This window comes from Panthera onca, chromosome B4 (genome assembly GCF_046562875.1).
Source record: "Panthera onca isolate mPanOnc1 chromosome B4, mPanOnc1 haplotype 2, whole genome shotgun sequence".
Taxonomy (NCBI): Eukaryota; Metazoa; Chordata; class Mammalia; order Carnivora; family Felidae; genus Panthera; species Panthera onca.
Window position 1 is genome coordinate 95,576,249 of NC_138345.1, and position 14,766 is coordinate 95,591,014.

A 14,766-nucleotide genomic window follows, 5' to 3' on the forward strand; every position below is an offset into this window, starting at 1 on the left:
AAATGCATTGCACTCCCTCTGCTGGCTCAGAAGCTGCAATAGCTCATTAACCAGATCTATATTTAGATGTAGTTCCCCATTAAAAAAAAAAAAAATGCTGTGTAGAAGAAAGAAGCAAAACCTGGGACAGCTGCTAATTTTACTATTCATTTAAAATGTCAGGAAAAACAAATATCTGCCCAATGCAAATGGTTAAATGAGCAAGAAAGCCAGCAGTTTTTAGGCTTTTCGGCATTGTACTAGGAAAAAAATAAAGGCTGCCTCTTCCCTCCCCAAGGCGTATCTCCAACAGCCATTAAAAATTACTCCGTTCTTTTCCAATACTGAAATGATCTTTTCCCAGAGCTCAATGAGCAAATTAATAGAATAGTATGTTTCATATGTTTGAAACACTCCAGAGAAAGCAAAGGCACGGATTTGGCTCCGGGTGAGGGGGAAGAGAAAGGGTGTCTTTCTCCTGGTGTCAGAAAGGAAAACTAAAAGATCATCACACTGAAAGTCTATACCTCAGGGGAGGCCACTTTCATGCCTGAAGGCATGTTACCCACAAGCCTGGAAGGGAATCATAGCTCCGTGGAATTTTATGGCCCAGCAGACCTAAGAAGGCATGGTTGTACTCATGAGTGAGGACAGCCTACCAGGAGAGCAAGACGTTCCAGATGTCAGGGCATCCTGGGGGCCCGAGCCCTTCTTCACTCAGGTTCAACAGCATATTGAGAGTTTTCCTGCAAGGCAGATCTTCTGGCCCGGTTTTGCCCTCTTTACCTTCTTGCTTGCTTTCTTCCCCAGGCGTCTGGATGCTAACCACATCAGCTACGTCCCCCCGAGCTGTTTCAGTGGCCTGCATTCCTTGAGGCACTTGTGGCTGGATGACAACGCCCTGACAGAAATCCCTGTCCAGGCTTTCAGAAGTTTATCAGCACTGCAGGCCATGACTTTGGCCCTGAACAAAATACACCACATACCAGACTATGCCTTTGGAAACCTCTCCAGCTTGGTAGTTCTGTAAGTTTATTGATTCCCCGCCCCCCTTTTATACTTTTTAACTTTGGCCTTCAAGTGCCAGTCTTTCAAACCTTGAATAGGGACATTTTCAGGGAGGAAAACCCCCTGAACCCCTCCCCAAAATGACTCACAAATGTTCTAATTGTATAAAAGAATTCAACAGCTTTTAGCAAGCGCCTGCTAAGTGCCAAGCACTGCAAGGCAAAGGTAAACTATGACCTGTGTCTTCGGGAAGCCGATGAATATTGTTCAGGCAATCCTCACGCTGTACAGTTAGTCCAGTGACTGAAGTTAATAAAAACTCCTTATTTCTGGCAATAGTTTATTATTCAGGTCAAACTGAAATATGCCTTTATTAGTTAATATTTTTTGAACCCCTACCAGGGGGGAGAGAAGTAACAACAAACCATTGACAGAGAGCTGTGCGTTTGTGGGGCTTTCTTCCTGATGAGTCTAGATTTCCCTAAGTAAACCAAAATGATTCTCGAGTACGTTTGAAAAATAATCAGTCTTCTTTAAGAGTGTAGTGATATATAAAATCATTAAAAAAAATTTTTTTTTAAAAAACCAACTTCAGCTCAGGGCATGATCTCACAGTCTGTGAGTTCGGTGTCTGTGCTGACACCTCAGAGCCTGGAGCCTGGTTCAGATTTTGTGTCTCCCTCTCTCTCTGCCCCTCCCCTGCTCATGCTCTGTCTCTCTCTGTCTCAAAAATAAATAAAGCCATTAAAAAAAATTTTTTTTAAGAGTGTAGCGATATGTCCCCGGTAATATAATGGTCCCTCAAGGCTGATAGAGGAAGACAGCAGCTGCTCAAAAGGCTGTAAGATCAGTGTGCGTAGGAACTGAAGAGGGCTTCTTCTGCCCTGTTTCTTCCCTTTGCTCCACACCCGCCCCCGGCCTGCCACTGCCTTCCATTATTCCAGTTTTCTTGATTACCCGTCTCCCTTGTATTGTAGTACATCTTCCTTTGAGGGCTGGCCAGCTTCTTACTCCTTTCCGCATGTGTTGTATGTGGAAGATTGTCAGTAAATGTCACATGAAACCAACATGTACTTATTAGAATAAAAATCTTAGTCTAAGAGGATAACAAGTTTGGGGTGATATTCACAAATTTCTATACGGACTCTCACATATAAAGATGATGCTACCGACCCACCAGAGGCTGGGTATGTGCTTTAATTTTTTCCTCCCCCTGAGGGAATGGGTTTACAAGAGATCCACCCATTCTTTTTCACCCCGTTCTCCTTAAGCCCATTTTCCAAAAATCCCTTTGGGACTTGGTCCAGTTTTCAGTTATGTACACAGCTGCTCTCACTGGCCCTGACTTAACTGACTTACCATTGAGCCAAAGATGATAATTGTACACACTAATACTGCGTCGAGATAACTAATCTCCCTGGGCAGCCAAAAAAAATCTGATCGCCATTCTCTTTGGCTAAAATTGTTGTTGCCTGTTAACCTGTGGCCCCACCCTGGGAATGTAGACATTATAAGCCAGGAGCTTTGCTAGAAAATATGCTTCAAACGCTTCCTTCCATCCTTCATTTGCCAAAGATGGTCAGAATCTCTGCTTAACATCCTACATCCCAAAGCCGTGTTAACAACCTGAACTTCCTTTTATCAGCATGTTGCCCATAGTATTATACACTCCCTGATATCTCAAACCCAGAAGATAAAACTGTCATTGCCTGTTAAATTCTCGGGTATATAATCATCTATGGTAAGAGCGGATGGGTCATATAGACCTTTTAAAAAAAACAACAAAGTTAAACAAAGCATTTCTTATATATAATTAGTGCGTTCTTTACTCTAAGTTTCTTTGGATTTAATCAATCTGAATGCTGTGCCTAAGTTTCCCTGTGCAGCATGCCTTCCTGACTGTGTCTGTAATGTTCTTCTGCAGGCATCTCCATAATAATAGAATTCACTCCCTGGGAAAGAAATGCTTTGATGGGCTCCACAGCCTAGAGACTTTGTGAGTTGACCTTTTATTTGTTTCCCTTTTTTCAGTGTTTTCATGAGTATTCTGAAGGAATCAAAATAGCCTTAAAGTCAAACTTGCTGTTTGGTTTGGTTAATTGCCTGAGCTTTAAACAGATATTTACGGCAGCTTTATCTTACACACACACACACACACACACACACACTCACACACACACACACACACACACACACACACACACACAGAGCTAAGCAATAAAACTGATATTTTATTTTAATCTAACAAGAGTGGTAAATGAGTTAGAATCATTATAAACTAAATGAGATGTTCTCTACTGAGCAGTGACTGTTTGCTTAGGAATGTGTACTCTGTGTCAAGGATCAATTCTATACTGTCACTCAGGCTCACTATTCATGAGTCTAGCCTGCACTCCCTGCTCCGCGCCCCCGCCACCACTGCCCCCAATGAGAGGACACCGACCAGGCAAATGCCAGGACTCTCTAATCTGAGATGAACAGGTGTCTCATTAACAAACCACAAAGGTTCACACTAAAGCAATTCAAAAAACTAAAAAATAATAACAGCTACCATTTCTTGGGCATATCTATAACCAAATATTGCACTGCATGTTGGCACACATTGTTTCATTTAACAGCCATCTGAGGAGAGCAGCCATCACTGTCCCACTTTCTGCTCTAGTCAGGTTAAGTTATTTTACGAACATGACATATCTTGTCAGTAGCATAGCTGGGATTTGCTTCTTGCCTAGTTTGAGTCTGAAGTCCATGCTTACCAGTATACACTGCTTCCAAAGAATAGGTCAAAAGTTCAGTTCTGAATTGGTACCTATAATAAAAATAGAGTCCAGCCAGCTGACCGCCAAGAGCCTTTCCCAGAGGCACGGTGAGAAGAATTCTCATTGACCTCACCAGGCTCCAGCCGTTTCCCAGGGGAAGAGCTGCTACTCATTGCCCTAGCTGAGAGAGGTATAATGAGGGTAAGGTGACAGGCAGTGAGGGTCCTGAGTGTTCTGGAAGAAAGGGCATGCTTCCATTTGTGCCCCCTCTCACTCCCATATTTTTAATATTCAAATACAGTAAGTCACACAGGGCCTGAATCTACAATGTTCGCTCTGACCCAAGAGATACCAAAGACCATCTCTTCTGTGGCCTTGGAGCCCATTATTTATTTGAATACAGAGCTTAGCATTCATACATGGTCGGTTTAGCTTCGAACCAGGTCTGGGTCTGGTGATTTCCTGAGGGACCATCTGTTGTTAGTGGTCTTCTCCAGGTCAATGAGTGCTCACGCTCTCTTTCTAGGGTTACTTAAATCACCCTGTGCCTCCTCTTAGAAGAGAGGAACCATCCTCATAAGGAGATGCCAAAGATGAACTTATCCAGGACTTTGAAGTCAATTTTATGGCATAAGCAAGCCATTCCCATGAGCTGCTTGGTAAAATTAGAACTTCTCCCTTATCCACACAGGGCTGGGCATGATATCTTAGCAATGCAAAGCACCTTCCAGTCCTTTCCAACAGAGGAAGAACAAAAAACAGTATTGGCTTTGAAGGGTGTTTCCATAAATAGTGTCTCCTTCCCCCCCCCCCCCACCCCCCACGTTTGAGATGAAGACCTTGGATTTCATGTAAAAAGTAAAGCATTTCTGGGCAAATTCATATGAGTCTCATTCTCATTCTCCCCCTCCCCTCCCTTCCCCTCCCCTCCCTTCCCCTTGCCCAGGGCTACAGAGGATCAGTAAATTGGTTACTCCCAACCTCTTCCTTTCCCTCACTAGAAACCCAAGTAATTTATAAGGACCCAGTCCTCGTTTAATCAAAACAGAGCATCTGGAGAGATTTACAAACAGGAAGAAAATTTATGTCCACAAAAGACACGAGTTTCCTGCCTGCAGTATAGCTTAAGGATGGTTTGTGCCAGACAAGTAGGAATCCTGATTCATGTTTAACTCGGTCAAATTATCTCTCTTAAAATTAAAAAGCAATTCTTCTCCATAGAGGAAGATCTAACCACATCTGATTGCCTGACCAAAAGGTTTTTCTGCGTCATCTGGGAAATCTGACATTCCCAGAGACTAGGAGGCAATTACTTTTTCATACGAAGTTGTAGGCATAAGGTGGAGTAAGTCTATAAAGCGCTTGTGAGTAATGGAATTGAAAAGCCATTTGTGTCATAACAGATCGAGAAATTAATGTTTCAAAATTGTTTGGCCATTCCATCTCTGTGCCTGAAGGATAACATAGAGCTCTGCCTCACAGACCAAGGAAAACATACTTCTGATCTGAATCATTATTTGTGACCCTGAAGAAACTCTAGACCCGATGCCCTTCCTGAGAGTACCCAGTACCACATAAACCTCTCCAGAAGCAGGCTATCATCCTGGACCTCAGCCTGGGAGAGACACATGGACTCATCAAGAGTCAGGGACAAAGCAGCTCTCCAAGATGCCCTCTCAGGCGAGACTCTGAAATGCAGGGGGTAGGTCAGAGGATGTAGGTGGGAACAAGAAAGGAGATGTGATTCAGGAGCCAGGACGAGAGCACACACAAGCGGGCAGCTTGGTGAGCCGGGTTCAGGTGAACGGCTACATCAGCAAGCAGCCAACACCTGGCCAAACGTCCCTTTTACTTGAACGTTAACACTGTCATCTGTCCCTCCCTTTTTTTAAATGCCTCTGTGCCACTGAGACTTGACTCTGAAATGTCTCATGATCAGTGTGATGACCAATTTTAATGCACATACTGGTCAGCAAGCCAAGAAAATCTCTTTCCATAAAGAGAAGGAATGAGAACTTTTATCAGTGATCCTGCCCCATCGGACGGCATGTTAACTTTCTCTGCATAAGTAGTATATTCGAATTTTTAAATGAGAAACTGAAAATACTATTTACTTATTTTCAGAGATTTAAATTATAATAATCTTGATGAATTTCCCACTGCCATCAGGACACTCTCCAACCTTAAAGAACTGTAAGTATTTAGGACAGATTTAATGGGAGAATTCTATTCTTTGTGAATTCACTTTAAAATATGTTTGATTATTGTACATAGTGTGACTGACTAGAAGATTTTTAAAAGCTTGTATAGGGGCACCTAGGTGGCTCAGTTGGTTAAGCATCTGACTCTTGATATCAGCTCAGGTAGTGATCTTGCAGTCTTGAGATCAAGCCCCAAGTTGGGCTCCATGCTGAGTGTGGAGCCTGCTTGGGATTTTCTCTCTCCCACTCTCTTTCTGCCCCTCCCCCACTCTCTCTCTCTCTCTCTCAAAATAAATAAATAAACATTTAAACAAATAAATAAGTTTGTATAAATAATGGTTAAGTAAACCTGTAATATATTTTAATTTACTCTACCATCAGATAGTCTTTTTTAAATTTATAATGGATTTCTCTAATATGTGTATATTAAAAAAAATATACATAGTTCTCTAAATCATACTCTTTTCCTAAGCTATATTTCCCCAACATTTATATACTTCATAGGTTTACAGAAAATTGCTATGGAATTCAGTTATTTGCCAAGCATTTTGAAAAACAAACTTCTCTAGGCTGCATAAGTCTAGGACTAGAGAAATCAAATGCATGTGCCTAGTACTATGCTAGATGCTTTCACATACATTACTTCATATTCTTTAAATACTCTGTGAGTCATATTTAATTTTTAAAAACTTACAATTTTACTAAGGTAAAGCTAACTTTCAGCTCCTAGGTTGCATATATTGTCTTTTATATACTAAAATTTAATTGCCTTTTCTTTGTACCTAAAAATATGAATAACGTATGAAAGGAATGTTCCAATATTTGGAAAGAAAAATAAACATAGAGCCTATCCTCTTGGCTGAGAGAAATAAGACACACAGCTAAAGGAGGCAGACAACAGGGCTTGTTTGTAAGAAAAAGCCTTTAGGAGGGGGTTCTCCCTCAGGAACCCCACGTGTGGCTGAACTGGGAAGTCATCGTGGTCTCTGCTTAGGCAACCCAAAGACTGTCACTCACCTTATCCAGCCACCGGCCCACATGGGACCCAGAGATCATTGACTCTGCCCCTCTGCCATTCAGACAACATTAGCACCGACAGAGGAGAGTCAATTTGTTATTACACACTCACTGAGCACCTTCCCTCAGCTCAGGAAATTTTGCCCTCATAAGGAGATTACTTAAATCTCTGCTTCACAGCAGCTTAAGTCAATTTTCTCTTCTCCTAGCTTCAAATGGGGTCAGAAGGAGTGATCATAATCCCCTCTCCAAAGATGGTTTCCTCTCTCTCAAGTTGTTATACAATGGTGCCCTATTGGATATTAACAGATGGAATTTCTTTTTATAACATTAGATTGTAAGTTTCCATAAAGCACAACTATTATTTTCAGATTCTTTATTCCTCTTTCAAGATAAGAGCCCGTGATTTCTTTTTCTCCTAGTGAGCACATAAGCTTCAAAATGCATAGAGGAATTTAACTGTATCCTCTAGTTACCAAAGATGTTGATTATTGCCACAGGAAGGGGGGGGGGAGGTACCATTACATAATTTTACCCTACACGTTATTTTCTAAAAAAAAATTTTCCCTCTCTTTCTAGAGGATTTCACAGCAACAATATCAAGTCAATACCTGAGAAAGCATTTGTAGGCAATCCTTCTCTTATTACAATGTAAGTGGCCATAGTTCTTTTTGATTTTTCCATCCTGAAATATAATACATAATGCACTTTTAAATATAATACAATGAGTGTCCTATATTTTTCCAAGTTTGGTCTTTGTCAGTGTAAGAATCTATACAGAGAAGTGTATGGAGAGATGTTTTGTCAGGTTTTAGCTGAATGCTAAAATAACATCAAAGATTCTTTTTTTTTATACCCTACAAGTGTGCATTGCATTATGCTTCGTATCTTCAGATGCCTTGTCTCACTTCACAAAAATCTTGTGAAATAGTTTTGCTTATCTCTATTTTCTAAGGAATAAAACTCATTTTCAGAGTATCAATGTCAAGGTCACCTAATCATTCAGAACTTAAATCCAAGTATACTCGAAATATAAATTATTATGTACAAATGGGAGTCCTTTACAGCAATAGACTCCATTGATGGTGGGGGTTTGGGGCATACTGGCTTATGCTAGGTTTCTATATCGATTTGTTACCAAGCCCAAGCATTGAGTCACATTTATAGAATTACAAGCTAGGTTGTAATCCTAGAAAGATGTGTATATTCTTAAAAGGTGTATTGGGGATTTATATGCCATCAAAGCATAAAATAGAGTTACAACTACAGCGTATAATTAATTGGTTATATGTTCACATTTTAGCAGAGACAGAAGACTGATCATCTGTAGACATACAGGAAGATGAAAATAGGCATTAGGATTGTTCTTTGTTAAAGACCCCTGGCAGATTTGGGGCGTAGTACTGGCCTGAGGTCTGCAGGAGGGGTCTTGGATATGCAGGAGGAGAGTAAGGACAACTGTTGAACCTGACTCTAGGGGCATTTCTTGGTAGATATTCATCCTGTGCCAACTTAAGAGGCTTTTTGGAACCGGGTAGCATCTGTCACCAATGAGCTGGAATCCCAATTAGCCCTGACAACTGAAAAAAAAAAAAAAAACAAAACCATTCATCGTTTCTGAAATATGTTGACAGTATGTTGGCAAACTAAGGGTTTTAAAGTCTATTGCCAATAAACATTAGGCCTCATTAGAGAGTATTTACATATTAAGAGTTGGCAAATTGCATTGCCTTTGCTTCTTTTTCCTTGCAGCCACAAGCCTGGGTTTGTTTTTTTAATCGCTCTTTTGATATGCTAATACCACTTGAGAAAGGACTTGAAGCCCCCAAAATTTATTAGTGCTTCTATCCAGTATTTTATGGTATTCACTGTTTTCTCCCTGAAACTCTCCTCTCCTTGCTTCTGCCTCTATCTCTTGCCACTGCCACCCCATCAAGGATCCCCAGCTCCCACTCTGTGTGAACGCTTCCCTTGTCCCGTTGGCTACCCAGTCCCCATGTCTACCTCTATGGTCCCCGTCCTCCGTGTGACTTCTTTTCATGCCCACTGCCCCCAGCCTCTGCCAGCCACCACCTCGACATTTTTGCCACCCTCCCTGCCTCTACCGCTAACAGACCTGTCACCCTGAAGCACAGCATCCGTCACTCTCTTGCTGTGAAACATACAGAGATTCAGGATTGTCTATAGTGAGTCTCCTGACCAGCTCCCCAAAGCTCTCCTCAATTACCATATGCCATAACCCAGATGGACTAAGCTATCCTCATAGAACAAAACTCTTTTATTTCCTTTGCTCCTATGATTCCATCCCCTCACAATGCTTATTGAAATTCTGTCTTCCTGGGCCCATTTCCAATGATATTCCATTAAGGTTTTCCTGATCTCACAAGAAAACTCCCTCCTAAGAACCCTTTAACTCCTTATTTGTATTTGTGATACTTAGGTACACAAGCATGTGTATTCATATCTGCCCAGGATACATACATACACACGTGTGAACACAATTATATACATACAAGCATATTGTCTAGATAAGGGACAGTGTCATATTATGATGAAAACTCCATTTTTAATCATAAGACCTTCTAGCTCTAGCTCTTTCTCTTACCAGTTGTCTAACCCAAGAGAAGAGGTTGGAGGGTAAGAGGACAGAAGGGGACTTAGGTTGGTTGGGTGACAATTCTATCCCAGGTACTATACCAGATGTCACACAAGCATTAGCTCTTTCAATTTTTACACAAACCCTACAACTAAGATTTATTATTCCAGCTTAACAAATTAGGAAAGTAAAGCTCTGGGAAGTAATGTACTTGCCAAAGTATCTGAGCTTTAGTTTCCTCCTCCAAAAATTAGATAAATAATATCTAAGTATCTGTGCTATGGATCTCATAAAGCTGTTGAGTAGACCAACTGAGCTATACATGTGAAAGTACTTTATCAACCAGGACGTGGGGTGCTGCTATTTATTTGTTCTGTCCCAACTGATTCCAAGCTTCTTTAGGGCAGGGACATTTTACCCATCTGCAAACTCCCAGAATCTAGCGTAATGTCAAGCACATAGTAGATACTTAATTACGGTTTCCCTAGTGAATCAGTCTCTAAATTCCTACAGTACCGACCCTCATACTTTGAGCACAGTAGACACCAATAAATATTAGTTGAATTTCATTGAACTAGGATGTGTCAACTGAGAACTTTTTGTAGGGCTCCATTGACCAGACAATTCAAATACCATTACATTGAAAACATCTGTAGGACAGCCTGGGTGGCTCGGTTGGTTCAGTGTCTGACTCTTGATTTTGGCTCAGGTCATGATCTCACAGTTCATGGGATCAAGCCCCACGTCAGGCTCTGTGCTGACAGCGCGGAGCTTGCTTGGGATTTTCTCTCTCCCTCTCTCTCTGCCCCTTCCCCACTCATGCTCTTTTCTCTCTCCCAGAATAAATAAGTAAACATTTTTTTTAAATCTGTAAAACAAAATATCATTTAAGTTCTAATAATGTCTTACCTTTAAAAGCAGTCATGAATTTTTTAAAAAAACTAAATGTCACCAAAAAAAAGCAGAGTAGCAAATTTTCTCTCAAATAATTTGAGGAGTCCTTCTTGTATGTTGTAAGACTTGACTAACTTTCATATAAATATATGTACTCATCTTTGTTTATTTAATGATATGACTGGCAACCCCTTGAATTACCTTCTTGCCACTTGATGAATGGTCCACGGATGTTGGAGGAAGAGGAAGATTTTTAAGTATACCTATAGTCTGCTCACTTGCTTTTCTCCTTAGTAACTATCACTCATGTCTACCTTGTTATCAGAAATTTTCATTTTTATATAATATGGATTTCTTACCCAAAGCCTCCTCATGTGAGTTAAAACATTTTTGAGGTTTGCCTGATACCAAGTAATTGGGATGTTATACAATATAGTATAATCATGGTTACACACACTTAATATAGTCCCTGAAATTTTGAACAGGTATTCATTTGTCATTCAACTTTTATACTAAGACATTGGTGTTTGGATTTTTTTCAGACATTTCTATGACAACCCCATTCAGCTTGTTGGAAGATCCGCTTTTCAACATTTACCTGAACTAAGAACACTGTAAGTATTTCTCTTGCAGATCGCTTTCCCTTGTAGGGTTGTTGTAAAAACCACATGCATATTTTAAGTTAAAGTGCTTTGAAAATGGCACTAAAATTACCCCTTTCTGGAAACTTCTTTTGATAGTACTCATGTACCCCTCCTTCTAGGACTTTGAATGGTGCCTCACAAATAACTGAATTTCCTGATTTAACTGGAACTGCGAGCCTGGAGAGTTTGTAAGTACTCGAATAGGCTCTTGACTTGGCCCAGCACACACACTGCCCTTGAAGCCTGACCAGTCTTAAAGTCAGTGAATAAAAATATGTCACTGTGCAATGCCTGAATAAAAGAATTATGTCTGGTTTGTGTTTCAACAGGACTTTAACTGGAGCACAGATCTCATCTCTTCCTCAAACCGCCTGCGATCAGTTACCTAATCTGCAAGTGCTGTGCGTATCAGGAAGGCAGTAACATTGTGTAAACAGGCAACTTCCATCTAGGAGCAAAATGGCAGGCGTTATTTCAATAATGCTTTAAAAGGGGAGAAAGTTCTTTCCTTGCAGGGCTCCAGCAGGTCGGTCCTCCCTCACCCCCGTGGGGGGTTAGGGAATTGACTCTCTCATGTGACCCCGGTAATGGTGGCGGCACACCCTTTGTTCCCAAGTTCCATCCAGTCTCCCATTAGAGTTTCAACTGGCACACGTTTCCTGTCAGAAAATGGATATGAACAAGCCTAGATAACTTAATTTCCCCTTCTTTGCAGAGCAGAAAAAAATTACCTAATGGATTAAAAACCCAATATGGATGCCAAAATAAAAAATTAAGTTATCAGACCCATACAAACCTTGATAAAGGTGACCAAACATTCTTCCGGTATAGTTGTGGGTGCCATGTTCTAGTGTTTCCACTAATGGTTAAACAGCTTGCATTTATTATTTCTGTTGACTTGGGTTTTTTTTCCTCTGCCTTTCCCTTTCTGAAAAGTAGTTTATAGGAATTTGAAGAGCTTTGTTTTGACCTTCCATTTTCAGCCCTTCCCCTCAACTCCCAACCCTATTACCATCCTCTCATGCATTGTGGGAACTTAATGAATGGACCCTTAGTCTCCAGTCATGGCTGTGTTCTCACAGAGGAGACATCTGTGTCAGTTGAATGCCTCTAATTCCACCACAGGCTTCACCCAGTAGCAGAGGTACAAGCAGCACTACAAGTGTAAGGGGAAGAATGGGAATGTCTGCCATAATGATTCTGCCTTCCCCTCTCCCCAGCCCCCTAGCCACTTCAGACTTCAGTTGTTCAGTGATAGGAGATTGTAATAACACCACGTGACAGCCTTGGAGTCAGTCATTTGTGTGTAAAGGGAGGGAACATAGAGTAAGTCTCCTCCTCTTCTCCCACATCGCCCTCTGAGGTGTAGATACAGATGAGGAAGCTGAGAATTAGGACAGTTAAGCACATTTGTCAAAGTCACACAGCAAGAAAGTAGCAGAGTCCAAATTCAAATACAGGCAGTTTGATTGAATACCAGGAGAGAGTGCATGAACACCAGGTAGTGGAAATCTTAGGGGCCATTTTAGAATTCTGCCTACCCACCCAAAATGGCATAATTACCCTCATTTCTCAAGGAAACTGGCTTAATAACATGACTAAGATTTCACAGGCTATAGCTAATACTTAAGGAGCCAGCATTTAAACTGCATCTGTCTCTACTATGTCACATAGCAAATGGTAAACCACCCAGGTCTAGAATTGCATAAATTGGCTAAGAGCAAAGTCCCTGGTCTGTTTTTCTGGTTCAAATCCCGTCTCTCTATACACCAGCAAGAGATCTTGAGCAAGTTATTTATCCCTTCTGGGGTTCCATTTCCCAGTCTATAAAATAGAGACATAGCCATTTCCTTCAGAGGATCATCATGAGGATTAAATGAATTACTACATGTCAGACACTTATACCAGCACTGGAACATCGTAAACTCTCAGGCAGTGTTAGCTCTTATCAACTTCTTTCTCATTTCCCTTAAACCATTATTCTTTCTTCAAGCTATTCTTTCCTCAAGCTGAAACTTGAGAGGTCTGAAAGAATACAAATCCATTAACCACAGAAGCTTGTCATTTTCAAAGCACTTCAACCTATAATTTTGATTTGTTCTTCACAACACTGCAAGATCAGCAGGTATCTTCTCATTTAAGGAGAGAACTAAAAAAGGTATAATGCTTTGACCAACATATTGACCAAGTTGAAGAATCTAAGTTGAGGCTGAGAATAGGACTCAGGGTCCCGACCTCTACTACAGTCTACTTTATGTTCTGGAAACATAGGTCTGCGAGCTTCCACCCTTTGGCTGACTCATCCACTGAGTACTTGTACATGAAGAAACTGCCCCCAAGTTGCCTCACCTCCATGGGAATTCCCTGGCTGTGTGTGGCTTTCCCCACTAAGTAGCTGGTGATCTTAGGCAAATTATTTCACATTGTATGGTGATAATCAGTGTCTCCCTCATAAGGTGACCACAGGTCAAATGAAATAATTTAGGTAAAGCTGTAAACATGGTGTCTATATTTAAGAAGTGTTTCATCAATGTTAGCCATGAAAATCATTAGGTAGAAGGTAGGTAGAAGGTGACACTGGGTCTTTACATGGAAGAAGGTTTTATGTATCCTCTACTAAGAGGTGCACAGGAAGGATTTGTCTCCTTGCAGTGTGTGGAGATGAGCGAACCAAATTATTATCAGCTTTGATGATATGTATGTCCATTTTATCACATTTACTACTTTTTAAAAATATACACCGAATTTTTAACCAGGTGTATTTGTGCGTAGGTGTGGGGTATGGTTTTGGGTTTTTTCATATTTTGTTTGGTTTAGTTTGGTCTTTCAAGCCTCTAGTATAAACTACAAACTTGTGTTTGCAAACAGCTTCATTTGCATTATTTGTGTGTGGTAACTGAACTGTATTTCTATATGAATTCCATTTATTCACTAAATGTAGAAAAAAGTGATCAATTACAAGAACAAGATAATTTAAAAGCCTCTTAGAAAACAGTATGGATTTTTCAGTTCCATGGTGGCGATCTGGTTTTAAGAATTAGAATCAGGCATGAAAGTGTGTTAGTTGATTAGCCGATAACTTTTAAAACATGAGACAAGATTTTTTTTAAATATCTATGTTACTTTATCTACCAGCTTTCTTTTTTTAAGCTTTCTGCAAATTACCATGGCTTGTTTTAGATTAGTTATATTATACTATAAATATGTCCAGATGTTTTTGTTATTCTGTAATTTGTTGAGTTTTGGCTGAAGACTTTCTTAGATTTTTTTCCCCCTTGTAGTGATTGATTTCAAAGTTAGTGCTATGTTTTGACTTGTTGTTGGATTTTTTTTTAGCTGATTAGAAAAGAACCAACAATGATTCTCTTAGCTGTAGAGATATAGCAGCTCCTAGAAAGAGAGACACAATTATTTAATTTAATTTGGACTCATTTCAGCAAGATAATAGCTAGAACATTGTAGATCATCACTAACAAAATATAAATAAATTTGTTAAGTAAATTATTTAAATCAATTAAAGAACTACAACAGCCACATTTCAGTAAATGTTTGGATCTATGCTTAATCCAATAATGCCTCTGACTACCTGCTCCATGTCAGGGCTGGGGAAACGTTCAGAGTCTGCGTTTGGGAGATATATCATCTTGGAGAGGAAAGGAGAGCAAAGC

At 40.3% G+C, this 14,766-nt stretch overlaps 1 protein-coding gene and 1 long non-coding RNA gene across 2 annotated transcripts in view; one reads left to right on the forward strand and one right to left on the reverse strand.

The window, feature by feature from the left end:
- Positions 1 to 14,766, forward strand: part of LGR5 (leucine rich repeat containing G protein-coupled receptor 5) — a 128,971-nt gene that overhangs the window by 102,005 nt on the left and 12,200 nt on the right. Inside the window, exons 5-11 of the mRNA XM_060656972.3 lie at positions 790 to 1,005; positions 2,912 to 2,983; positions 5,871 to 5,939; positions 7,544 to 7,615; positions 10,997 to 11,068; positions 11,218 to 11,286; positions 11,428 to 11,499. Coding sequence (XP_060512955.3) covers positions 790 to 1,005; positions 2,912 to 2,983; positions 5,871 to 5,939; positions 7,544 to 7,615; positions 10,997 to 11,068; positions 11,218 to 11,286; positions 11,428 to 11,499 — 642 coding nt within the window. The remainder of the gene's footprint in view (positions 1 to 789; positions 1,006 to 2,911; positions 2,984 to 5,870; positions 5,940 to 7,543; positions 7,616 to 10,996; positions 11,069 to 11,217; positions 11,287 to 11,427; positions 11,500 to 14,766) is intronic.
- Positions 3,500 to 14,766, reverse strand: part of LOC132694067 (uncharacterized) — a 34,869-nt gene continuing 23,602 nt past the window's right edge. The window contains exons 5-7 of the long non-coding RNA XR_013556705.2: positions 11,895 to 14,488; positions 7,576 to 7,649; positions 3,500 to 4,479 (exon numbers count right to left, since the gene is read on the reverse strand). This is a non-coding gene — a long non-coding RNA (uncharacterized LOC132694067). The remainder of the gene's footprint in view (positions 4,480 to 7,575; positions 7,650 to 11,894; positions 14,489 to 14,766) is intronic.